We start from the raw sequence: 27,322 nt of genomic DNA on the forward strand, positions 1-27,322 counted from the left end.
AACAAGAAAACAGTAAAACCCAACCTGACCAAGGATCAGAATAGATCGCAGACAGGATGTCGTACATCTCGCAAACAGCATTAATCGTCGAGGACGTATCAGACTGAAGGCTAGGTATGGGTTTACCGCGACGGTGTCGGATTTCCGGTCCGACCAGTCCGTTCGAATTTTTTCCGTGATCCCGCTTTTTACCTATCAGTTTCTCTAGACTTATAAGCGCGACCTTAATTCCGCGGTCTACTCCTAACAGTCGCGGATCGAACGAGATATTGTCAGGATGGACCGTTGGGCAGGCAAAGTGGCGGTGGTCGTTGGCGCCAGCTCCGGAATTGGCGCGGCAATTGCCAAACAATTGGTGAAAAACGGTGAGTAATACGACTCCTACCAATATACCCTCCTCCATACTCGAATACAAAACTGTTACAATTAAAAAGAAGGGCTAAAGTACCGAAGATGCAACGATGAGACACAGGATACAATATTTTCTTCCGATTCTATTGAAACAGAATATTCAAGACAAATTTTATAAATTCTAAAGAGAATATTTTAATTTAATTGTATTCGTAAACATTTTTTGAAGGTATGCTGGTGGCTGGACTAGCAAGAAGAGTGAACAAAATAAAGGAAATCGCGGATAGTCTCGAAGACTGTTCCGGGAAGCTTCACGCGGTCGAATGCGACGTCTCCAAAGAGGAGAGCGTCGTTTCCGCTTTCGCTTGGGTGCAGGAGAACTTAGGATCCGTGAACGTGTTGGTCAACAGTGCTGGGATTACGAAAGAGTCTTCGTTAATAGGTACAACTCATCATCGTCTTTATGTGCATTATACAAAATTCACTTGAAATTTCCAATCATTCGTGAACTTTCGATTGGTTTTCTTATTTATATAAAAATGAATTTCTGTTTAAGATGGTAATCTGGAGGATTGGCGGGCAGTTCTTGACGTAAACGTGCTCGGTCTGTGTATCTGTACGCGGGAAGCCGTTCGAATGATGAGGGAGGATGGGGGAGAGGGTGTCGTGATTAACGTGAACAGCCTCGCAGCTGAACGAGTCCCCTTTATTCCTGGATTTTCCATTTATCCAGCATCGAAGAGGACTATCGCTGCTCTGGCTCAAACCCTGCGGCACGAACTGACGGGAACTCGAATACGTGTCACGGTACAGCTATTCAACCCTTCTTAACACGTTCGCTACCAGCGTCACATATTTGTGACAGGCGCAATCGTATATTTTACATAAAGCAAATGAAATTAATCTTATAGATATTATTATTTAAAGTTATAAGCTACGGCACTATATTTAGAAACTCAATAACCTTGTTTCAGTTTTATTTTCGATATTTCGTTTAAAAGATTTATCGGATTGAATAAAATATTACAATTGAGGAGGTCTTCACCGAAATAAACGTTAGTAGCGAACGTGTTAACCTGATTTTAGTTTCCTTTAAACAGCATTCTATCATGTGAGAAGCAAATTGTAATTGCAATAATGGATTGCAAGTGAAAATACATTTTAACACTTTGATTGCCACATCTCCCGAATTCGGATGATATTGTTTTTTTACGTAAAAAGCTTAAATAATAGAGTAATTGTTATGAAGAATTTTGATTTTTTAGTTTTAGCTTTATTAAGAAAACTGTTTCGACTGCATAAGTGTTTTGATGAGTGTTTGTTTGGTAATTAAAGTGTTGAATAGAAAATGAAACATATTTTATAGTTATATTAAGTACAAACATATTTTTCACAGGGTATAAGCCCAGGGCTAGTTGCCACTGAGTTGATGGTGTCCTACAGTACATACTCCGAGGAAGCTTTAGCATCGTTTCCGACATTAGACCCGGATGATGTGGCAGCGGCAGCCATTTACATCTTATCGTGTGGCCCTCACGTTGTTGTAAGTATTTTTCAAGTATGTTTAGTAAAAAACATAGCTTATTTTTTTTTAATCGAAGACGCTTCCTTTAAACGACACACTTCAACCTTCTTCATCATGTAACAAATATTATTGCTAGGATTTTTAATAAAATTTTTTAATGAATTCATATTTGAAAATTCATGAAGTTCATCGATTATAAAATGCTGCTTTCAGATTCAGGACATCGTGCTGCGACCACTTGGTGAATCCTGGTAGTGAAACTAGCGGTCGCATCGCTACGTAGCGTTCCTCTGTCTCGTTTAACGCGTTAGCTGTCGCCATGATGTTTGAAAACGGTTTCCCTTGGACCGTAAATGTAATACGTAAATTCTTCTATTTCTTTGAAACTTCAATACAGTTCTACACTTCTACAATTCCAATTGTCAGTCTGAAATTCGGGCGATTGAATTTCCCGAAGACAAGTTCGCATTTTATCGTTGTTTATCCCGACACGCTTTACCTATATTGTTATCAGCAGTATGTTTTCACGTGATACGCCAATATGCGACGTAACCTCTCACCTGTTATTCAATCGATAAATACAGACTGTTAAAGAATTAACGAAAACGATGGAGATATTCGATTTGGCGGAAAAGAAGAAAGCTCTGGCACCACCGGAAATACGTTACACGAATCCCCATCGGGAAGCTATGAACGTGAGCTACACCCGTCGCTTTTCAATGATTACTCGTAGAAAGAATAATAAAATAAAAAGTGCAACCTAGTTGCAGCCGAGGAAATAGAATAAACTTTACAGTGTAAACTTATGAATATAAACTGTTACGTAGTCTTAAGGAATGGAATAAAATTTGTGGTAGAGACTAATCGACATGTAACCAAAATATTGAATAAAAATCCTATTAGACACTTCGTAATATCAATTACAGTTGAAAGTACTTTGGTCCCTTCAGAAACCGCTCACCAGGAACGAGGAAATGCGAGAAGCGAGGAGCTTGTACAAGCAAGCTTTAAAACTCATCCAAACTGAGGATGAATTAGGGGATGTAATCAAGATGATTAAAAAGGGATTGTTTTTGCATCCGAAATTCCATGGTTTCTATGGTTTGAACGGCGACGTTTATCGTCGTCAAGGTATTCCCGACGAATTTGCAGTAAATCATTCTCATATCTATAAAATTTCTTTTCATTCTGTTTACTTCTTAAATTCTAATCCTCAGTTTTTAACAAATATGACACGCATAATTTTGTTCTATTCCCACGAGAAACACATTATGATAATTTAAGGAAACTGGAACAAAGCTATAAAATACTACGAAATCGGAAGGCTAGCGACGAAGTTCGATGTAAGGCTCGAAGAGAACAAAGCGAAGGTTTTGTATAACGATAAGTTAATTGAGTGTTACTCGGAAAGAGGAAATTGCCGTTACGAGAACATGCGATTGCTCGATGCTCTGGGAGACTACGAGCAAGTGTTCCAGTTGGAATCGACCGTATCCAAGATCAATGTGCAGGTGAGGGTGCGATTGGTAAATAAGAGCTAAAGTGACTTAAACCTCTCCTTTTATAATTATTGAAAAGGCAGACATAGCTTTATGAGAAACTATTAAATAAATTGATTTAAATAAATCCAAACTAGAATATAAGCAAATCGAGATCTCAATTTTACTATTCGATAGTTCCAGTGTTATAGAAAATAATTAGTACAATCTACGTAGGACAAACTTTTGGAAGTATTGCGAAAGCTGGGAAAATATGAATTGTTTCAACGTTATTGGCGACAGTTCGCTAACACCGCCGAGGATAATAGATTGTCCAATCTCTTAACTGTATACGCTGACTATAAAATCTACTTCAGGGACATGGCGATGGCTAGACGCATGTTGCTGAGAGCCCTAGATCTAAATAAGGACAATGTCCAGGCTCAGGGCTTGTTGCAAGTCCGTATCCATTATCAACGGTAGAAAAATTCATTTTAACGAAATTTTTAATCGGACAGGTGGTGTACAGCGCCGGTCACACGTTGACAGGGTACACAGTGATCTGGTGTATGCACGGTTGTTACGATAAGGGGTTGGTCACTATCGAGAAAGCGTTAGATTGCAATCCCTTTAATCCCGGATTCACTATGCTGAAAGCAATCGTGTTAAGGTTGTCCGGACGATTAGACGAAGCGACATCCTGGTTGGAAAGCGTCAGTCGGAATTTCAACAAGTTACTCGAACCCTCTAGAGACACTCAAGCTTCGATTCTAGGGGAGCTGTCGATCCACGAAACACGCAATGAAATGATGAAACAATGGTACCTAATACGGTAAAGATACAAATTCGAGTTATTAATGTATGAAGATTAGTTCTTATAAATTAAACAATACATGAAAATTAATTGACATAGATTAAATAATATACAAAGATTAATTAATACATAAAAATTGATAAATGAAGATAAAAATTCTAAATTCTAATTTACGACTCGAATCTTTCTACAAATCAATTCACAGATACGACAAAGCGATGCAGTGTATGCTTCAGGACAAGCTAGAAACTGCGGCGCGCATCATTGACAAGAGTAAATTAACCAAATTCTTCCCCGAATCGCATGTGTTACTCGGCGACTGCTACTTCAAGCAAGGAGACACTGATTCCGCATTGGAATCATATTTAAAGTATCGGAAAATGGCACAAGAATCGCAGTTGCCTGTTTCTCGAAAGGATGTAGAAGTGATCGAAAGGATAATGGACATCCTCAACGATCAGGCGGAAATGGCAGTGAAGCAGGAACGTTCGAGAGACGCGATTGAGCTTGCGGATCAAGCGCTTCTGATGTTAAACGAAGATAAATTAGATTTGAGTAAATTAGGAATGCAACGAGGACGCGCACTTTTTAATAAGACACGTGGGTTAATGCAAATGAATCGGAAATCGAAACGGAAAGATAAGAAATGCTGCGAAACTGGTGCTGAAAGTTTGAAGTTCCTTCGTGAGCCTTGTGATACGGGCTTGTATCGGTCCTTATACGGCGATAGATCTATTGAGGACACGATCGATCGGTTTGCGCCGAAGCAGGAACTTCCGCGATCTTTGAAAATCCTTATGCAATATTCTTAACTGTTCCTGTTGCATATTAATGATAAATTAAAATATAAATGTAAGAATATTTGTTCAATGTAAATCATTAAATATGAAATTATAATCCAGACTTGATTAACTCTATTATTTTTTATTGTTTGTATTTTGAAGATTTTTTCATGGAGAAACGTGAGAAAATAATGGTAGAATAATTGTTTAGCATTGAGAATTAATTAATTTTAATGTGCAAAATGTAATACTCACCACCCGGGCGTAAAACCTTCAAAAATAAACATCTGATGCAATACGTGTAACATGTTACTCTCTTGTTTATCGCTTTTTATCGTTATACTTAACACGCTGTAAATATACACGCGTATCTTAAGTACTATTTATGCATATGTTCTTTTTTTAAAAAATTCAATTAAACATCAACAGTGGCCACTGTCGGTGTCTAAATAAAAAATAAAATCTATAGGTGATAAGCTTAAAGAATAAAATGAATACCTTTGTAGAATCGTTCGACAAATCTTGTATCCTATTTATCTATTTCACGATGTCAATTGTTTCCTTCAAATCATAAAATGTAATGATTCCAGCACCACAAACCGGAAATGTGAAATCATTGTACACATCAAGCAAACCACATGTTTCAAGAAATTCAAAAATTTGTGAAATAGTTCAAACCCGGTTTGATGACTAAAATTATATCACTAATTAAACAGGATATACTACTTTATGCAGTTTACATGTTCGATAAATTTGAATTACACCTGTAATAATAAAGTAAAATACATTCTACAATGATTATTTGACTTTGCATTTAAAGGAAAATGTGAAAAGTCGATACATAACTAAAGCATCACTTTCCTCTATTTTTGTTTTGTAGAGTTAGGTAACTTGCCCAGTGAGTGGCTCATATATGTATGCAGGTGTTCTATAACGAGAGAAGAGCGATTGAACATTAATCTGTGGGAAATAACGTGCGCAGAAAAACACGTCTATCTGCGATCAGTTTCCAGGCGTCGTACGCCTCTGCCAATCATTTATTCCTTGTAAATAAGGTAATATTTACCCGCGCAGCCCGGTGAAATATCTTCGGCACGAAGATTAGCCCGCGACCCCAGTAATCTCGGGCCACAATTTCACTTTGGTATAAAAGGCGTCGGATGCGCACCGAAATACAAATCAATTTGGTGGTTCGAGTTCCACGCTTCGTTCGCTTTCGTCTACGTCGAAAAAGAAAAATCTTCTACAATCGCCATGGATCCGAAATTCTGGTCCGAGAAGATCGCCCTGATCACCGGCGCCAACTCTGGCATCGGCAAGTGCTTGGTCGAGTGCTTGGTCAGTAAGGGCATGAAGGTAGTAGGCATTGCTCGCACCATGGACAAGATGAAGGTACAATTTTCGTTACAATTGGCTCGAAGGAAAAATGAACGGTGTAGTTTAAGAGTATACAGTGATCTATAGGAGTGGACTTAATTTAATCAATTTTGTTTGCATCTTAAACGAGAAGTTAATGAAATAGTTGATACGGCTAAATTCAGTCTACGAGAATGTCCATTATGTTATAAGTATTTTCTTAATTTTATATTTCTTACAAATAGTTTTATAAACTCTACATAGTGCTGTAAAAATGATCATTCCCTTGATCAGCCTTTACTGTAGTAAACTTTTCAATTGTTTATTCGTCAGTACTGTACTTTCTTGGTTTACTGTAGCTACTAATTGACGACATTCTTTTTCACAGGCTCTCGCCGAGGAACTGAAAAATATGCCCGGCAAGCTCTTCCCTCTCCAATGCGATCTCTCCAACCAAAACGACATCCTTCGTGCATTAGACTGGATCGAGAAGAACTTGGGAGCCGTTGACATTCTCGTAAATAATGCTGCCATCAACATTGATCTCACTCTGCAGACCGGCGAAATGGAAGACTGGAAGAAGATCTTGGACGTGAACTTCTTGGGACTGACATGCATCACTAAAGAGGTCTTGAAGCTGATGAAAAAGAAGGGTGAGATAATTTACAAGTGAAAGAGCGAATACTTTTCCATTGCTCAGTTAGTGTGCAGAGATACGTTGCAACATTTCAATACGATGTCTCATTAGAAAAGTCGGATAATTCCGCTACTAGTACGCAAACTTTCATTGCGAAATTAATTGTATAATCGCAATTACACAATTCTAGGAATTGACAACGGTATGATCGTGAACATCAACGACGTATGTGGATTGAAGCTGCCAATCAACTGTGATCGCCCGGTGTCGCCAGCTTACATCGCCAGCAAATTCGCTCTGACCGCTTTGACAGAGTGTCTCCGCTCAGAATTGGCGCAGCTTATGTCAAACATCAAAGTTATCGTGAGTGTCCCAGTTCAATTACAATCAGAGCTTCTAGGGCAATTAAGTTTTGCGACTAACAAACATCGATTCTTCTGTTGCAGTCCATTTCACCTGGTTTGGTGGAGACCGAGATGACCGCTCAGTGGTTGAAGGAGAACCCACGCCTCGCGTTGAAACCCAAGGACGTCTCCGACTGCATCCTCTTCGCGTTGCAGACCCCCGAGACTGTCTTGATCAAGGATTTGATTGTGACACCTATTCGCGAGACAATGTAAAAATGGGGACAGGATATCCCCCGTGGCCCGTTTTGCTGTCTGGTTACCGCAAAAAAAAAAATAAAAAACATATGTCAATGCACACATCGTAAATGTAAGAAATAAATAACTTGCAAGATAAATGTTCTTGGAAACAGTGTTTTAGTTGCTGTTCGTTCCATTGGGGAGATCTCACCGTTTTATTAGTGCAAATACTCCATTCCACACCTGTATACTTTTAAATCCTATTATAAATATTTATCGTTGGATTTAAGGGTTGTATCATAAAAATTTTGAGAAAGAGGAAACAATATGCCTCTTTGGTCCTTTGAGGTGAATTTAGAAATTCGAAAATCTTCAAACAATCATTCGCGAGACTTAAAAATGCGTCGAAACTTTTTAATTAATAGTAAAGAGTAAAACAAGGTAAAATCAGTCATCGTCGGACAATGTCAATTAAATATCTGTCGTCGAACAGTGGCAAGCATTCAGTAACATTCGCAAACATACACACAACCAATCGCTCAACTGATTAACTTAGTCATCTGAAATGAATTTGGTAAACAATAATTAATTTAAATAAATTGAAGTCGTGAATATTCGTGTCCAACCTAAAACTTGTAAGTTGAATGATGTTTGGAAGATGTTTAAAACGCATGAACATTGTTTAGTTATAGGAACAACTGCAAAATGCAAGTATACGATACAAGTTCTTTGATTTCAAACTTTGATTAATCAATTTTATTGAATATGATAGGCAGAATTATAAATGCATAGGTGTACAAATAAGTAGATTCAAACTAAAAATAAGATTGAGGATTGGAAATCGTTTTGTTTTACAAATTTGTTACTCGTGATTTTAGAAGAATGAAGACATTTTATTCACACATACAGCTTATGACAGTAATGAAAGTCTTTATAAAACTTGTTTAAATGTAGTTTATAAAAATTATATAAGGCAGCACCAAACAAAAGCTCAATGTAGTATTAACAATGGAAGGTGAAACTAATTTTGCAAAATTCTTACTTTTATTAATTAGTTATTCTTCCAAGACCAGTAGAAGCTGATCCTTCTCTTGATTCTATGGATCATCCAAATGGATTTACTGATAACAAAAGATTAATAATATTACACTTTCTTCTGTTGACTCCATGTTACTCACCTAATAGTACACTGGGCATCAGATTCGGCATCACCAATTTTTTTTCCTAATTACTAGATCGTATTAAATTACACATTTTTCTCGTTTAATGAACTTAAATTTACATCCAATTGATTTAGGCCTCGAATTAAGAAAAAAAAACACAAATCAAACTTCCATAATGAGAGGATGAAGTTTGTATTGAACTGTTCCCCTCTGGAACTCTTCGCCAAACGTGCAAAGAAAAAGAAAAATAACTGAATACCAATGGAGTAATAAACAAAAAGAGACGTAAATACTTTAGAATAATACACATTAGTTGAGGAAAGGAGTTCAGGATATCCAAGAACGTATGAACGGCAATAAAGTACACATTTTTATTGCTTCTTCTCGAATAGACATCAACGACCAGGAGAGCTCTGTAAAATTTCTATCGTCGAGAAACAAAGAAAAAAGAACGTAGTACCAAGATGTAACAATTAATTGTCTATTTAGGGGGCTGGCGGGGAGGAGATTCGGACACTATCGTGGACAGGTTAATTCTACCAGGGGTGGACAGGGACAGACACTCAATCTGCCAAAAAATTCGAGCATATTTCACTTGATTGTTTCTTTGCCAATGGCTCAAACGTGTTTAAACTGAACGTAAAGAACATGAACGGATTAAAAGTCAAACACACTTAAATATCATTCGAACAGACAGCATTGTGAATATCTGTTATTAAATTTAAGTTAGTTTCTGACAATGGACCGTGTGTTCTAGTGAAAATCAAAATGGTGGAACTTTAGTGGGCATAATATTACTGTTTTAGAAGAGATGATATGCATGCAGAAAAATTATATGTGTACTTATGCGTATATGTGTGTGTATGTGTGTTTATGTGTTCATATGTGTGTATATATAAATATATATATAAATATAATATCGAAGGGACGTCAGAGATTATTAAACATGATCCAAATACCTTAAAGCGCGTGATCACATCCGTTTTTTCGATCCGTGACAAAATGATATCCGACTATATTCCTGTATTGATCCCGCTAAGTGCAAGTCCAAATTTTCCGTATCCGACCTAGGCGAGAAATCCGTGACAACCTATTTCTTTTCAAGCATGAACGACGCCACGCTCAGTCTGATAATCGACACACACCTCGATAATCCAAATCCTGCGTTAGACGATCCTGCATGAATCCTGCGTATCGTATTATTCTCCGGTCAAAAGATCCAAGTGATCCGTTTAATACGATCCGGCGAATATTTCCAGCCAATTTTTACGGGGTTTATTTTTTTCCGATACATCCATTAAATAATCCATCATGAACGCTAATTAATTCCGTCAGCCATCCTAATCCCACCGTTTTGCCGAATCCTGTCTTTTCGTTTACGTTTATACATACATTTTTTTTTTGTCCCGTGAGATCCTCTACAACTAGGGAGAGCCGCTCCTTGTTAAGATGAAGGATTCCGTACGTATATGATACATATATATATATATATACATATATTTTTTTTTAATCCGAACGAATTATCCGAACGTTATCCTCTTGCGCGTTCTCTAGTCCCGGCGAACTGTTTGTAGTAGTACGTTACTATTACCGCACACGTGTACATATAATATTATATATGCGTATTGAAACGGGTCACACGCTCACGACCGATTGATAATGAGATCCAGGATCGGGAACAGCCAAGAGAAGAATTGCATCTGAAGACGAGGTTGATCACGAACGGAACGAAGGGGTACCGTTAAGCCACACCAGTTTACAGAAACGCGACAGTTTTCCTTAGGACCACTTTCCGCTTCTCCTCTATCCCCGAGGAACGCTAACCGCGGAACTATGCTATTGGACTCATAGTCAACGGGAAACGAAGAAGATTTGTTGAAGGGATCGTGTGTTATTTTTTTTTTTTCAATTTCTCTTCGCGTCGAACCAGTTTCGTTCTCGTGTTTTCGTGTCGTCAATCGCACTTTTGCCGATGCAGATGAGAGATGTCAGACGTGTCTGGTAGACCAGCCTCTTTAGAAGAGAATCAGAAGTTGTCTCTCAGTTAGGACAGAAGTTAAATTGATCTGATCCCGATATATACGCACAAAGGCGGAAGCGGAGAACTCGTGGAGAACAAAATGCGTGAGTTGGATGATCATCCCATTACCAGTTTGGACGTGAGAGAAAAAAAAAGTAGGAAAATCACTGTCCCAGAAGGAAAAATTGCCGCGAATCAACGATACCACATGACGCGATTGTCGGAGCTGTTCATATCGCGGGTTCTCGTTATACGGTTAAATTGCCTTTGTTTTTTTTTTTTAGTTCATCAACGCGAAAGCACTGCTATAACACGATTGGAATTACTTTTTTTTTGTTGGTAATCGCGAAAGAGAAAACTATGGAACGATCGTTTTGAATCCTTGTAATGGATTTGCCAACGTTTTTTTTCTGATGAAAATCCAGCTAATTGAGAATCCTTGAATGAAATGGATCCCTTCTTTCATCCGATTATTCCTTTCCTGATCCTGAACTTCCTCTTGAAAGTATTCCTTACTGTCTCATTATTTTCATTCTCATTTTTTTTACGTCTTTAATCCTTTTTATAATATATGCTCCATACAAAATCCATCCAAAACGCATTCCATCTCATCCCACCGTCAAGCGAATGTGTATTATATCCATCCAAGAAGCAAGATCGTGTCGATTTCAGTTTTTCATTCATTGTGTTATAATCCAATCCAATATACAAAAGAAGAAAAAATACATTAGTCCCTTATACAATATGCATTAATGTTATATATAAAATGTACCATTGCAAATCGAATACCTGTGACTCACGGTACACGGGGCATGCGACAATTTACGATAAACTGAGCAAACATGTTATGCAAAGGAATCAAACTTTGCTGATGTTCGACGCGAATATCGGGCATTGAGAGCAAGTGAAAGTCACGGTATTTATTTGCAATAATAATTAGTCTCAAGAATACACGAAATAATTGTTTTCCTTCGACGTTTCGAATGAACCATAAAGAATTTAAGATTCAGATTAATTCTCTGGTATCATGGATATCGGATAAAAGCATGATCTTCGAAAGGAAAACGTTAACCGAGAAATGTGCGATAGAAAATATTTTGTCAATTGTTCATCTGATTGTTAAAACACATTTCTTCAGATAAGTCGTGTATAACTTAAAATTTACTTCGATATGGATATTTCACAGGGTATATCCATATGGTTGTAACAGATATGTTATTACATCCTTAACAATAATAATTTTTAGTTAGATATCTCTCTTTTCTTTTTTTTTCTGTTTTTGTTTAAGTAGTACATGGTACAGAGTGTTTTTTCGTCAAACTAGAAGTGTGGCCCGATGTTCGTCGTTAAAGAACACTAGAATGTACGAAATGTACTTTAATTTGTTATTAGGTCAAGTGAATGACAAGAATACATAGTAAACGATAGTCGTGAAAGTCTCTTTTCCAAAGCAAATTGGCCATATGACTATTAACCGTTTAGCAAAAAATAAATCTTTTACCTACGTTTATCAAACATTATGCCTTATATGAACCATCGTTTGATGGATATCGATGTATTACATTCTCTAAGTATTATATTTTCAGCACATGGAGTATGTCGTATTGTCATCATTATATAGTCAAAACAGAATTACTTAAAATTTCGTGATAATTTAAACGACGATGAGCCGTGTGAACAACCTTGATGTATTTATACATACGCGCGAGTTATCTGATAAAATTAATACTTCGACCAAGATGTTATCTTTTTGATAGATTTGCCAGAACTATGAAATATGTATATATGTATATATGTGTATATAGATAAAGAAAAAGTGATCGATCGAAAATCTATTGCAATGTTTTAATTACACTGTATAATGCTTTTTTATCCGCGTACTATATATACATATTAAAAATATGTAATTATTTTATCATAGCATTGCTTTTGTTTTTACATTTGCAGAATAATTTTGGGCAATTAACAACGAAAAAATAATATGTTAGCTTCATAAATGTTTATGATAAGCATTTTAGCATTAGAAGCTTGAAGAAAATTTTAGATGTTAAATATGCTTAAAACTGTGCTGTCCTCGTCACTGCAATTGTGAATAAATAAATGTAAAACGACAATCAAAGCCTTGTATTCACATCGAGTTAAGTATTCTAATATATTTACCAATTGTGATGTTGTGCAGTGCAATGAGAATGATCGCATATTAATTCATTAAATGAGAACATTCACTCTGAACATAGGCAAGATTGGTAACCACAAAAGATACTTAGCCGTGTGAATACTAATTAAATAACTGGTTATATTAGTCATTGTATTTTAGGTTCTCATCCATAATACTTCAAAATTGTTACACATTTCAAATGTAGTTGTGGTGTCAAAATAAATTGTAAAATACAAAGGAATGTATTTTTTTAAACATAAAAGTAACTCTAATCAATATACCATCAACAATAATATGCAATTAATGTGAGCACGATTCCTCTTTATTCAAGCAATGAATGACATTGTAACTTTATGCTAATATTGTACTGTTAGAAAATCTAATCGCTATTCAGTTTATCTGAATCATTAACTTCGAATACGTCTTTATAAAATAATGAATTTATAAATAAAAAATAATTAAACAAAAATAATGGTAAAATTATTGAAAAATAGTTTTCATATATATAAAATGAACCGTGCTCTAACTATACATTACATACAATACAATTACTAAATCCAAGCAATGTGAAAAGTAATAATTTTATAATTTGTACAAAATCGATTTGGATTGGAAGGTGTTTTTAAGTGAAATTCAAATCAGTAATAATGAAACATGGTAAAGCAAATATCGATAAGCCTTTACTTATATTACCATGTGAAACATATACGTACACACTAGTCGTATGAACGAGATCTGGAACGAGATCTTGATCGCGAGTAATTACGCCGTAATGGTGAATACGTGGGTGAACCACGACGCCGTGGACTATAGCTTCGTGAATGACTTCGTCCTCTCTCTCTATCTTCGCTGCGTCCTCTATCGCCACTGCTATGATCTTCTTTGACTCGAATATAGGCTACTTCACCCTATGCACAAGCAAAAATAATGTAGTACCTACAATAACATAATTCTTATTGTGATCAATCACCTTATATACAACTTACTTCGTGGGACCTAAATCTGGAATCATCCAACTTCTTCACAGCATATTTCATGTCTTCATATCGTAAGAACTCAACAACTCCAGTACCATCTTTATAAACATCAGCGAAACACACATCACCAGCTTCACGCATATGATCTTTTAGATCTTGCCAACTACCAGATGGTGGTAATCCAGTAACAAGAACTCTGTATTGAGATCTTCTTGCAGGTGGCCCACGACCTCGAGAATTACTCATTTCACCACGACCACCTCTCCCACTGTCACCAGCTCCACGTCCACCTCGGAAATTATTACTAGGTCCACCACCCCTTGGAAATTCCACTCTTAATCTATACCCGTCATAATCATATCCATCTCTTGCATGCACTGCATCTTCAGCATCTCTGAAAATAATTTAATCTATGTATTATATGTACTATTTTATATGCTACATTAATCTTAATTTATTACATTTAATTAAATAATAATATCGGTAAAACTAATTTATATTCTTGTAGATTATAGAAATGTAAATAATAATACAATTAAGAGCAGTCTTGTTGCAAAAACAAAATGATACAGTAGACATAATTAGAATCTTTAATACCGCGTAATGTATGCAGAAAATATGAATCTATCATGTAATTATAATTTGTTGTATATACCTTGGGTCGTCGAATTCGACGAATGCAAACGGTGGTCCTCTACGATTTTTTAAATCAACAAAGATAACTTTACCGAACTTATAGAAAAGGTCCTGAATGTCTTTGGTTCTTATATCGGGTGGTAAATTGCCCACATAAATTCTACATTCATTCCTACCGCCGTGAGACATATTCACAGTTTTTATTACCGTTCAATGTATTCCAGACACGTATAAAAACACTTCAAAACAATTTTTAATCGGTCCAAAAATCTCGCACTATTTCTATTGATGAAACAAACAAGATGGAGGTACCGGTCGAGATGAAGCGTGATCACGAAAGGCACAGAAAATCAAGAACGTTAAACGAATGTGAACGAACCTATCAGACATTTTTGTGTAGCTAACGACCAATTAAGTATCGTGTCACGCATTATTCTTCTTTCTCTCACCAATCAGCGATTTATATTTGAAAGATGTAACTTTTATTTATTTAATTTATAAAATTAATTATTTTCAACGTAATCATGCTGGTTCGTACGTAATATAAATGAAAAAGTGTACTTAATTGAGTACATCCTTTAGTTAAAACATCTTCCAATCGATCTTGTAATAAGATGTTTTATTACAATTTCTGTGAATATTGTTCTAATTAAAAATTATATAACACGAAATTAGATCTTTATTTTATATAAAATATTCTTACATATAATAAGTGTAATAAACTTAAATTGTAGGTGGCACTCCGTGGAGTTAGTCACACCTGTTATATCTTGTTTACATAAATTATTTTAACCTCGATATGTACAAATATAATAAGTGGTTATATTATTCATTACTTCCTTCCTAAAACAGAATTGTTTTATTGTTAATACAGTAATAATGAAGCTGATCGTGATACAATCATATAATGAATTTCATCAGTTTGTATTTTCAAATAATCGGTAGCCCCAGCGAAGTTATTTTAAACAATGTATGAATAGGCATTATAAAATTTATAAACAATAAAATGGCATTTGCATTTCGCGTGGGCACCAAATGGTGTCACGATTTTCCAAAGTTGGCCAGAGAATCGGGTTTTTATTTCAATATGCATAAGTCCAGAGTACGAGTAGATTGGAATCGTATAAGTATGTAGTATTTTACATTGTCTACATATTTCTACTATATATTTCTTGATTTATTTCTATTTTAATGTACTATTTTAGGTAATATAGACATTGATAAAATTATAAGAGAAAGAGATTTCCATATAATTGATGATCATATAAACAGTGTAATAGATTACTGTTTAGAAAGTGAATATGATGTTAAAATTCTTGATCCTAGTTTTGTAAAACTTTTCCGCCTTGCACAATTAGCTGTCGAATATTTATTGTATTGTAAAGAATATTTAGATCATAGTGTAATAATATTAAAAGATGAGTTGAAACTAAAAATTGAAGAGAATGTTAAATTAAAAAAGGAAGTAGATACTTTAGAGGAAGTAGTAAAACATTTAAAAGAGAGGGCGAAGGATAGGAGTAAGTTAATAGAAACTAAAATTGGAGACTGTAATGGTGAGATTTTTAAGGTAAAATAATTTTATATGTTGTCTTATTATAATTAGAAATATTTTCAATAATAAATGTAATAAAATTGTTCTTTCTGAAAAAATATATTAATTATAATAGCCATATAAATGTTGTAATAGTTGTGTGTATAATAAATTTTACTTTACCTTCTAGTGTCCCCATTGCGCAAAAACTTTTATATCTTCAATGTTCCTAAGTGCTCACATTTTACGAAGACATGCATATGTGTCCGATTTATGCATGACTTCATCTCCCATACATGACCATTATCGTAGTGAAACAGAAAAACTACATAATGAGATAAAGAATTTGAAAGAAAGATTGAATGCAACAGAAAGAGTAATAAGGAATGAATCAGAAACAGTTTCTGATATAAAAAGGGTAGCACCTTATGATAGAAGATTATCTGAAAATGAAATTGAAAATATTAAATATACTGTTAATAAATCTGAAGAAAGTCAAGGGTTTAAAGAATATCAAGAGGAAATAAGAAATTTAAAAACTATGTTGTTTGATGAAATTCATGTAAGTATAAGATACAAATCTTTAATGTCATATATTATTCAATTGTTGCATATTTCTTAACAGAACTTAAGACAGAAAGAGAAGTTGCTTTCTGAGAAGACTTCGGAAACAAATGTACAAACACTGATGAATCAACAAGAAAAAGAGTTTCAGAAATTAAAGAATCAGTTGTTTGAAAGAGTAAGTGAATACTGATTGACAAAATTTATTTCAGCAACTAATTTTTCTAAAATTACATTTTTACAGTTAACTCCAGATATAGAAAGTATGCAAGCTAAATTACATACACAGGAAAATTATTGGAAGTCTAAGATTGAACAATTAGAAAATCAACATCATAAAGATGTTGAGAAACTTACAATGGAATTAAAACAAACACAGAAAGCAGCTGATGACATGAGAAGTGAATATGAAGTTAAAGTTAGTGATTTGGAGCGACAAACTGCAAATCAGTCGAATATGTTAACTGAACAAAGTAAACAGTTACATTCTTTATCAAATGAAATATGTATAAATGAAAGAAATAAATATTTTGAACAATTAACTAGCAAAAGTGATCAACCCACGACATTAAATGAATCAAAAATAACTGTCAAAGAATCGGATAAACATGATCTGAAACAAAAGAGCCATGTAAACGCGAAATCGGAATCAGCAACTGTAAAGAATATAAATAAAGCATTAAGCTCACATTTGCCAAAAGAACTATTCCCAGCAACACAGAAAAATAAATTTGTAAAACTTGTTGATACATCGAAGTCTGCAAATAAAAGTATTACATATGGAAATAAAAGGAGTATTAAACAACAAAATAAGGAGATAATAAGACGTAAAAAGTTGGATGGTAATGAAAAGGACATGGTTAAAGACTTAAACGACTCCATTTCAAGCAACGAGTCAGAGTCCGAAGATTCAATATCGGAAAAGGAATCTGGTCCTGAACCAAGGTTCATAAATCGTAGCGTAAATGATCACTTAATTATAAATACTGGGTTGAATGAATCTGGTACAAAAAAGTTGGAAAGTATGTCTACTGGAGATATACAAAATAGGTATTTATCCAGCACAAAGAATGGCAAACCATCAGAATCCTTAGAAGATGATCTAAGTTCTGAGACACATTCAGAATCAGTTACTTCTGATTCATGCACTCAATCAGAATCAGGAAGTATCACTATAGTTGACAATAATTCTCCAATAAATAGACATAAAACATATCCATCACTTCATTTGAAATCTAAGAAAAAGATACAGCATTATACATCCCATAAGAGATTGCGGGCAAATATATTAGATGCATTTGAACAAAAAATAAAAGATCTAGGAATAGATCCAGAATGGCAGGGAATACCAAACGCTACATTTAATCAAAAAATGGGCATTCTAAATCACCATCAAAAAATTTCTATAAAAGTAAGAGCAATATTTAATAAAATAATTATAAGAATTAAAAAAAATGCTTCTTGCAGTTTTTAAAAAAACTTCGTTAATTCTATTTCAGAAATTACCAAAGTATCGTGAGATTAAATCAAAAATAATTGAGGAAGTTCTTAAGGAAATTTCTAAAGAGGGAAAAGTAATGGAAAATTGTAAACATCTGAAAAAAGAATCTTTAGACAAATTAGAAGCCAATACTAAATCAACGCCAATGAAAGCTTTTAACGATGAAAAAACTTATGGTAATTAATAGATATCTTTATTGCAATTATTTGAATATTGAAAAAATACAGATATTTAATTCTTTCAGGATCTTATATTTCGACATTAAAAACGCGCGATGTATCACACCGTAAATTATATTTTTCTTCAGAAAATGATAGCCCCATTAGACACGTAAGTGAAAATGAATTATCATCTGCAAAATCTGCAAAAATTTCAAGTTATAAAGATGTAGAAAGCCCAATAAAAGTATCTCCGAATTTAATAAAATCTGGAGAAAACATACAACAGTCACGAAATTCTTTGGACAAAATGAAAGTATTGTTTGAGTCTGCGCAGCATAAAATGATAAAAGATAATATAAACGTATCAGATGTTGCAACGCTTCAAAATGAAGATGCTGATAATTCGAATATGCAACCGGTAGCGCAAAATACATCCATATCTCCAAAACATAACAGGAGTGTATTAAAATCTACAAATGGATCGACCAGTAGTTTAAGAAAAAAGAAAGTGATTTTCGATTTAAAAAATGAAGCAGATTCAGAAACTTCACTCACTTATGATAATAAAGAAGATCAATTACATAAGACAAGCTGGGATATTTTAAGGTATGTAAATTACTTATTTTCAATATTATAAGTAAATACAAATTTTTTTAGTATAATTATAATAGAATTAAATACAATATTTTTATTTCTTTAGTGCTTTTGACGAGAAAAAACATGCAGTAGATAGAGAAAACTATAAGAATACGAGTAGTATTGTATTAAAAACTGCTCAAAGTGATAAAATTGTAGAGTTATCAAGGAAACTCGAAGAACAGGTAATTATTTAACCTTCCTTAAACTCGAATAATATTAAAATAAAATATTCTGTTTTAGTTGAGTATGGTGAGGCATAAACCTGTAGGATCAGTCGAAACAATATTTGCATCGACGTATGGACAGGATAAACAAAGTCGAAATAACGACAGTCAAGAAATAATTTCTACAAATGCTGGTTATCTTTTTGAAAGTCCAGTGAAAGCGTCATTATACAATCCTAAGTTATCAAATGATTCAGTACCGCAACCAGCACCGCGTAATTTAAAGGATAAAACATTAGAAACTCTACACGTGGAATCAATATCAGAAATTTCAGATTTAGAGTCTGAAATTAATGAAATCTTAAAATCAGAATAAACATCAGTAATTTTGTGTTCAAGCTGAAGAATTTGTAAAATGAAGAGTCAGTGCGAAATAGTGCCTTGATAAAAATTAATAATATCGCTGTGTGATAATTTTTTATAACTCCGTCTAGTCTATATAACCAAAAAGACAATCATTGTGTAATATAAAATCATTAAATATTATATTTATTCTAAGAGATACTTTTATACTCATTTAATAATATACTATTATAACACCTTTAACATTATATACAGTGTTTTTCGTGTAAAAAAGGTTAGATTTGAGGTCAGATTAATGATTTATTACAGATTTTGGATGAGTTAAGTGTGTTTCTCATATATTTATAATGTGTAAGACAAGGACAGCAGCGCGATGCGGACAGAGATAGCAATTGGTGGTACCATTTAATGGGAAATACCTTAAACTGTTAGTCAATTACACAGACTTAAGATATGTACTTTACCTACATAAGATACTTATCAAGCGACTACAGAAATTATAGTATGCGACATCTCCCGAGCTTTATACAAGATATTGCTCAATCATGGCTCTGTTTTAATAAGTCTGTGATCGTGGTTTATTCGTTCACCCATTAGCGTCGCCACCATCTACAATTTTCCGTTTGATATTATCACAGACGAAGTATAGGATCTATACCTTGTCTGTGATATTATATATATGCGTGTATATACGAATATCGTAAAAATCCAGATCACATTTTCCGTGGCTTCTGCTACTTGAATAATATGGGGTCATTCAAGTGCATAGTGTAGTCATGATTTCTTGCTGTTGTTGAATGAAACCAAGACTGTCTAGTGTTTAACGCAAATGAGAAATAATCTATTCATCACGCGTTTTCTATATCATTTGATAAAAATTGTTTTATCTTGACTATAACGCGGGACATCCATGAATACTGTACACGAGGTAGAAGAAAGTTATCTTTGTGGAAGTGTATTGCATCATCGTAAGTGTTAACAGTTTGTTTAACTGATTATTAAATGTTGTCAATTCAGTGCATCTCTGTGATACCTTAGTTGACAGTGACCTTTGCGAACATATTACTTACGTCGTAAAAGTTTTATGAGATATCACTATTGATAGTGCACCACGTTATTCTATTTCCGAAGAATAATAAATCAGTGACAGTATGAAATTGTTACATATTAATAAACAGACCTAGATAGGTGACCTTTTTTATATTTTTACTATTTTATTTTATGACACAGAGTTTATGTGTGCATGTATATGTGTGTTTTTGTGACGGCTAGTGCTGTGTAAAAAATGTACTCGATCTATTATTATAACGTGTGATATGTTAATCCATTCATCTTTACGCAGTAAATTTATCACGTAGTTACGTTTGTATGCGTTTTCTTCTTGAATAAGTTTAGAAAGATGTTACAAATACAAATATATGTATATCTTTTTTTTTATCAGTTTCGTGAAAGACTTGGGCGTTAATTCCACAAAAAACATTCATGAGATATGCAGCATCAGGTTCAACAAAGCCTTCCACAAACCTTAGTGTTCGAATGCTACAATAATATCAGATCAAATATCAATATAAGTCTAAGAGATGGCTGCAGTAGAAGCACCACCGTTCATACGCACCATCGAATGGGATATGATGGACAAAACGAAATTCTTTCCATTGAGTATGCTGTCATCATTTTCAGTGCGTTGTTTCTTATATCCTTTAACAGTAATCAAAACACGTTTACAAATTCAAAGACACAATCATATGTACAATGGTAAGTTTCATATATAATTCATTGTGTAAATTTGTCTGAAGATTATTAATCATTATTAATTTTATACAGGAATGATAGATGCTTACAAGAAAATACGTGCAGCTGAAGGCTGGGCAGGCTTTTATAGAGGATTTTGGATCAGTTCAATACAAATTGTATCTGGTGTCTTTTATGTGTCCACTTATGAAGGTGTGCGTCATTTATTAGGACAAGATAATGTTATAGGTCGTCTAGACTCAAGAGTTAAAGCATTAATTGCTGGTGGTGCCGCCAGCACAGTAGGACAAACAATAGTAGTTCCTTTTGACATTCTGAGCCAGCACTTAATGGTTCTTGGGATCACTGATTCGAAACGGGGAAAATATCATATGGATAAAGTAAGTAGATGAAGTGGGGAATAGATGTCTATTATTTCTTGACTTATACATTGCTTATAGATGGGAATAAATCCATTGGGGGTGAAATTTGAACCAGGAATGACTCATGCTAAGGTTTCCTCTAAAATAGTTAAATTAATTTATCAAAGAGATGGGTATAGAGGTTTCTATCGAGGATACCTTGCATCGTTGTGTGCTTATGTTCCAAATAGTGCCCTTTGGTGGGGACTTTATATATCTTATCAAGGTAATAATTATAAAAAAAATATTATAAAGTAGTATATCTGTCCTTATATAATAATTTTTTGACATTGATTTGCAGAGGAACTCATCCATTTATTCCCTGAATGGTTTTCTCACTTGTTTATTCAAGCTGTGGCTGGAACGTTAGGAGGATTTACTACTACAATTATTACAAATCCCCTGGACATCGTAAGGGCAAGGTTACAAGTGCAAAGATTGGATAGTATGTTTAGTGCGTTCAAAGTTCTGTGGGTTGAAGAAAGATTCCAGATGTTTACGAAGGGACTGTCCGCGCGGCTTGTACAGTCTGCCTCATTTAGTTTTTCAATAATTTTAGGATATGAAACTATTAAAAGATTCAGTATAAACGAGGAGTACAAAAACTATATTAGATGGTAAATTCCGCGGCGACAATTTCTATGTTATTGCATTTCCCGCCTGTTGTGTATTAAACGTACACAATTAATGCGCACCAAAGAAACAGAAAGCTAATTTAAATTGTTTCATTGACAGTGCACTTGTTATACAAAATGTATTATATAATTGTAACTGTGGTTGGTATGTATTAAATATTAAAATATTTAATTTAAAAATAAAAAATCCTGAAACTACAAATTTTAACCACAGTATAATTACACGTGTCAGGGACATATTTTCAACTATTTTTATAAAGTGCAGATGATTAGAATCATCTGCATATTTAGCACAATTTTAAGTTCAACAGATTGTTTTACTAAATAAATGAAATAATATAAACACATCCATATTCAAAGTTTTCCTGACATACTTAGGAGAAGAAGTGCATTTTGTATAATGTCTTTGTGCAACACACAAAGTACAAACTGTGTAATATATGTTAGATATATTACTGTGATAAAATACAATACCAGAAAAAAAGTTATTTACTGGAATAGTAAAATTTCTATAAAATAAAATTCTATGCTAATATGAAGAAAAACTTAGCAACATTATATTGTATTCAAAATATGTAAGTCAATAAACTTGTTAATTATATTGAATAATTTATGTTGCTTCATAAGTGTAATGTTATTTATACTTTACCTATTACATAAGTCAAGGTAAGCAGCTTGTGTGAAAGAAAAGGTGACTTTTCCGTTTATCTTTTATTATAAAGGACAGCATATTGATAGATACATTTTTTCTTCAAAGGTACTTAAGTGGTCTCGAGAATGTGGCTCTTGTACATGAATTATGGTACTTTTATGTTCGCGTGCTATCTACTTCTTAAAAATTAAAATTACACGGTATTTGTTTTGTCACATTATGTATACGGTATGTACAGGCCAGGGAAATTTTTTCGATTTCCTATGTATGTATACAAACACAACGCGAATTACACGCTTATGTGCACGACGAATTTAGAATCCCTTAAATGTTTCATTTAACGTAGCATCGAGTTTATGGATTATGAGGAGTGTGTACATGCTAAAGTACATTCTATGAACAGTGTTTTACAATAAAATTTTCTTACCCTCGCCGTTACTGCATATATGTTGACACAGATGAAACAAATATACGGATTAAATTTTAGGCGATTAAATTAGACAGAAACAACTTGTATTTGTACAAAGCGCCATCTAAACCGGAAATGCTGTGGAAACACTGGTCGAAATTGTGAACATTTATTTCGCGTTTCTTTGTTTATTCTTTTAATTTCAACGGTACAGATCAATTTATTCCAGATTATTTGTATTTTTGTTTTCTTTTCCTCGACACGTCAGTGTTGTCGATCTTTGTTTTATTAAATTCTCAAATTCTAACGAGCTTACAGTATCTATAATGACTAGCTTTGTCAAGACGTCAACCAATCACACGCCAGGGTGACCATCTAACATTTCGAACGGTTTCCTCACTTTGGCAAGCGTTCTTGTGCCCCGTTTGCGAAAGTTTATTTAAATGTTGTTCACGTAGAAATAATTAGTATACAGTGTAAATTCTGTTTCAAATAGTGAATATTATTTGACTCGAGTCAGACGAAGTGATATTTCCATTCGGGCACATCGGCTATAGAGGTATTTACCATTTTCAAATTTTTGATAAGTCCATCCGCTTCAACATTAACCGCGTTCTCCATCATGATAAATACACTGCTTTTTACATTCGCTTGCTTCAATACCATGTTAAAGAGAAGAATATAGCCGACAGAATACGAGTAATCTACCTATTTCTCAGAACCGAGTGAACATAATTTCATAATTGAAAAAGTTTGTTTAAATGAGTCTTGCGCGGATATACTATGAGCACCGGAATTCTGATGAAAAAAAACACGTGATGTTTGAATTTATCTTTAATGTACGCACACTCTTGTCCCAGAAAAACTCTAAGTAACTCAACCTGTCCAAACGATGTTTTTACTCGTTTTTTTATTACAAAAGAGAGGGAAAACGGAGAACATGGCGGAGTTTGTATAAAGTTATTCGTAACGTATACATCGTTCGCCAACAGTGGTTCTCAACTAGAAGTTTATTCGTCTTTCAAGTAAAATAGAATTTCGTGTTTGTCTTTTTGTTTTTTAACGATGAGATGGCATTACCGTCGAATAATACTGAATTAATTGATAATCGAAAAAACGTTTCACGTAACGATTACATTTAAACGCATGTTCCGTCGCGATTTCGCGCACGCGCGCGGGCATGCGCTTCGTTCATCTTCGTCGTTTACTAATATTTACAATTATACGGCGATGGTTTTATATACACCGACAGGTTTTCTAAACTAGGGTGATTCTCGTGAAACGAAAATACCGTTGCTGCAAAAATATTCGCTATAGAAGTAGACGAGTATATGTACCATTCTTCGAGTAGAGATTGTCCGTTACGATGATCGAAGTAACAGCGACGCTCAACCTGCGATCGATCCTTCGACAGTGACGGGAACTGATTTGCTAGACAGTCGTTGGAACACAATTCGAGAGGATGATCTTAAACACACTAATGGCGACGGTCACGCTTCAATTTGTTTCTAAATATTCCATTTCGATCGTAATTACAATTAAAACTGATCAAAGGGCCCATTCACCTTACAATTTATTCAAACCCCTTACGACCTTGTCTTCGAAGGACAAAATATATTAAATATATGTTTTAAAACAAAAGAATCTAAATACACGTTTACAAATTAATAAAAATGATTATAAAGCGCTAGATGAAATAGATATTTTTTAAAGAAATTGAAGCACAACATTGAACAAAATGTTTGATACCTTTGTCTTCTTTTAGGATTAAGTTGATAAGATTGACTTCCGCATTTTATATATGTATTCATTTTATAAATCGTAAAATGCACGGGCTCCTTTTTAGCGCATTTCGTCCGCGCTGTCCGTCAATTAAGTTACATTGGCCTTGCTACTTGTTTCACGTTACATTAGCCTAGTCGTGAATAAGCGACGAACGGTACGGCGAATGGATTCGTTCCTGGACATTCGCCGGACGAGTCGATGAGGATACCTTTAGTGCTGCCAGTCTTGACTCTTTTGCTTCGAGTACGGGGGAAGCGCCGAAGGCTGAATAAATTCGCTCGCGACTGTGTCACTTTGGACACTATTTTATTTGCGACACGTCGAGTTTCTGTATACGGTGTTCATTCCCTTCTTAAGGTCACGCTTAGAGAGCATTCAATAAGATCTTACAGTAGTGTCATTGGCTAGCTCACTTCCATTTTACTCCCTAACTCTTTCCTTCAGTTTCAATAATTTCATTAACGTCGCATAAAACCTCCTTACTCGATAAAGTCTCAAAAATATTAATAACAGATATTCACAGTTAGGAGCTCAATTGAAAACACAATGAAACAAAGTAGAAAATAAAGATACATTAGAAAATCAAAACTTACATTAGAGTAAGCTACAATATTTTTCAAACACCTATCACGACGCAACATAATAAAAAATTATATCCAACGTAAATGCTTCCCTAGTTTCGAGTTATCCAAATCAAATTTTAAACCATCTCAATTCCTAGCGCAATAGAAATTAGCCACGCGTTTGTATCTTTTCCTTAGCGCGACCATAAGGAGGGAAACGGCGTATATCCGAAAACACGCGATTCACGTTCGATTAAACAGTTCGGTAGGTTCGCTAAGGTTACGAGACGTCGGTAGACACCGGAACGTGAAAACGGCAACGAGTTATTCGGCTCGAATCCTTCGTCGGTGGTATAAAACGTTATGTACAAAGGGTGGGAGGCTTCTTCGTGGTCTCTTCGTGGTCCACATTTCGTCACGCGGGCCCGTCGACGGGGAATAAGGGAGCGCAATCGTGATGCCCCCGCGACGGGCCCCCGGATCGCTCGCAAATGGGGGCCGGTTGGCGGTCGTCTTCTTCGCGCGACCAGGACACCGTGAAGCTTTTTTCTCCTGGCCCGAGACGTTATGGTGTCTCGGCCTGATCCTCCGGCAGTTGGCCTATAATCACGTGTCCCGGAAACGGATCGCTCGATCTCGACGAGGCCCGGGCCGGGCCCCCGTGTATCGTCACATCCCGCCACTGGGCAGCCCACTTCCGGCACCGCCGTCGCTGCTTTGACTCACGCTGCTGTAGCTGACGCTGCTTGCCTGGCCGCCGGTGTTTCCCCCGGAAACGTACTGAAATCAAAAGAACAGCGATCTTTAATGGGTATGCTCTCACACTAGGGAAACCCGTTTCCCGAAACGATTTTATCGTGCACGCGAGAAATGTCTGGGTGCATTAACGTTCACCCCGATGTTTGCACCGATATGTACATCGACAGGAAATATTAGTAGTTCTGTACAGTTTCGAGTTTATTTTACAAGATGGCGATGAGTTTGTTGAGAATATGAAGTAGCATCCCCTAGTTCCTTGAGTCGCAGGCTGTGTACTTCTACGGTTGAATAATTAAGGGATGAAAATGAATTGGTCGATTATCGTTGGTTCGTCGACTTGCCTTGAAGCTGAAAATTGTTGAATCGGTTGGCTGAATTTATGCTTGTGTTTTTATGGATATGGTTTAGTTTGCAAAATTTCGAGTATGTAATTAGCATCTCCCAAATAAAAAGTTCGAACTCAGTGACACGATTCGAATGGATTTCGCAAGTTTCGATGAATGGAAATAAAAAAGTCATTCATGGCTGTATGCGGATTTGAGGACCACCCACTCTCTCTCGCTGTTTTCTGCGGGCTAATTAAACGCGAAATGTTCTGTAGTTCAACGGGGGGTCCTCGTTACTTACGATAAACTGTTTTCAAACGCAGAATTTGATAATCGGCACGGCGGAACTCATCGAACGACTTTAATTAAATTCCTTCACCGTCTCTTCTCACTTTTCTGAAAATTCCATTGGAATTAAACGGTGCACCGATCGTGGCGCGATCGATTCTACTCGTTAATTACCTAATTTCGGCGAAGGCACGTGCGATTCGTCAATAAGCGTAATGAGAATTGAAGAATGCAATCGTTGCACTGCCTTTTGCATTCGATAAATATATAAACATTATTCAGTTCATATAAACTGAGAGAAAATCCTGTTTTTCGCTTGTACAACATTTCGCAGAGACTTTCTGT

The 27,322-nt window shown here is 35.1% G+C and overlaps 5 protein-coding genes and 1 long non-coding RNA gene across 17 annotated transcripts in view; 4 read left to right on the forward strand and 2 right to left on the reverse strand.

Annotated features, from left to right (window-relative positions):
* Positions 1-250: 250 nt before the first annotated feature.
* LOC116423986 (uncharacterized) lies at positions 251-7,685 on the forward strand. The gene is made up of 15 exons (XM_076373359.1): positions 251-365; positions 581-793; positions 908-1,158; positions 1,748-1,894; positions 2,090-2,117; positions 2,471-2,571; positions 2,803-3,007; positions 3,161-3,387; positions 3,658-3,813; positions 3,873-4,186; positions 4,374-4,723; positions 6,011-6,342; positions 6,695-6,959; positions 7,134-7,306; positions 7,390-7,685. Exons 1-15 carry the CDS (start codon positions 278-280, stop codon positions 7,561-7,563), a joined length of 3,024 nt encoding a protein of 1,007 aa, XP_076229474.1. The 5' UTR covers positions 251-277; the 3' UTR covers positions 7,564-7,685.
* A 2,896-nt stretch (positions 7,686-10,581) lies between these two features.
* On the reverse strand, positions 10,582-14,834 carry SF2 (splicing factor 2). Its single transcript, XM_031969859.2, has 3 exons — positions 14,501-14,834; positions 13,855-14,239; positions 10,582-13,776 (listed from the first exon to the last, which is right to left on the reverse strand). Exons 1-3 carry the CDS (start codon positions 14,668-14,670, stop codon positions 13,585-13,587), a joined length of 747 nt encoding a protein of 248 aa, XP_031825719.1. The 5' UTR covers positions 14,671-14,834; the 3' UTR covers positions 10,582-13,584.
* Positions 14,835-14,863: 29 nt separating this feature from the next.
* On the forward strand, positions 14,864-19,613 carry DZIP1 (DAZ interacting zinc finger protein 1). The gene is made up of 9 exons (XM_031969858.2): positions 14,864-15,608; positions 15,687-16,051; positions 16,206-16,577; positions 16,641-16,757; positions 16,824-17,990; positions 18,079-18,256; positions 18,325-18,847; positions 18,942-19,062; positions 19,121-19,613. Exons 1-9 carry the CDS (start codon positions 15,488-15,490, stop codon positions 19,418-19,420), a joined length of 3,264 nt encoding a protein of 1,087 aa, XP_031825718.2. The 5' UTR covers positions 14,864-15,487; the 3' UTR covers positions 19,421-19,613.
* A 431-nt stretch (positions 19,614-20,044) lies between these two features.
* Positions 20,045-22,804, forward strand: LOC116423990 (solute carrier family 25 member 44). 4 transcript variants are annotated; one of them, XM_031969841.2, is made up of 5 exons: positions 20,045-20,375; positions 20,849-21,162; positions 21,232-21,539; positions 21,600-21,786; positions 21,862-22,804. In XM_031969841.2, exons 2-5 carry the CDS (start codon positions 20,988-20,990, stop codon positions 22,179-22,181), a joined length of 990 nt encoding a protein of 329 aa, XP_031825701.1. In that variant the 5' UTR covers positions 20,045-20,375; positions 20,849-20,987; the 3' UTR covers positions 22,182-22,804. The 4 variants fall into 4 exon arrangements, with proteins under 4 accessions (XP_031825701.1, XP_031825698.1, XP_031825699.1 ...); XM_031969838.2 differs by lacking the exon at positions 20,045-20,375 and adding an exon at positions 20,382-20,595; XM_031969839.2 differs by lacking the exon at positions 20,045-20,375 and adding an exon at positions 20,611-20,773.
* An 862-nt stretch (positions 22,805-23,666) lies between these two features.
* LOC116424028 (uncharacterized) overlaps positions 23,667-27,322 on the forward strand; it is a 112,582-nt gene continuing 108,926 nt past the window's right edge. Inside the window, exon 1 of the long non-coding RNA XR_004234370.2 lies at positions 23,667-23,815. This is a non-coding gene — a long non-coding RNA (uncharacterized LOC116424028). The remainder of the gene's footprint in view (positions 23,816-27,322) is intronic.
* Positions 23,807-27,322, reverse strand: part of Dop1R2 (dopamine receptor 2) — a 107,345-nt gene continuing 103,829 nt past the window's right edge. For 8 of the 9 annotated variants that reach the window (XM_031969922.2, XM_031969921.2, XM_031969920.2 and 5 more), the window contains one exon: positions 23,807-26,384. In XM_031969922.2, coding sequence (XP_031825782.1) covers positions 26,274-26,384 — 111 coding nt within the window. In that variant the 3' untranslated portion in view covers positions 23,807-26,273. The remainder of the gene's footprint in view (positions 26,385-27,322) is intronic. The other variant, XR_012999978.1, reaches the window with a different exon arrangement.

Source organism: Nomia melanderi, chromosome 13 (genome assembly GCF_051020985.1).
Source record: "Nomia melanderi isolate GNS246 chromosome 13, iyNomMela1, whole genome shotgun sequence".
NCBI classification, from domain to species: domain Eukaryota; kingdom Metazoa; phylum Arthropoda; class Insecta; order Hymenoptera; family Halictidae; genus Nomia; species Nomia melanderi.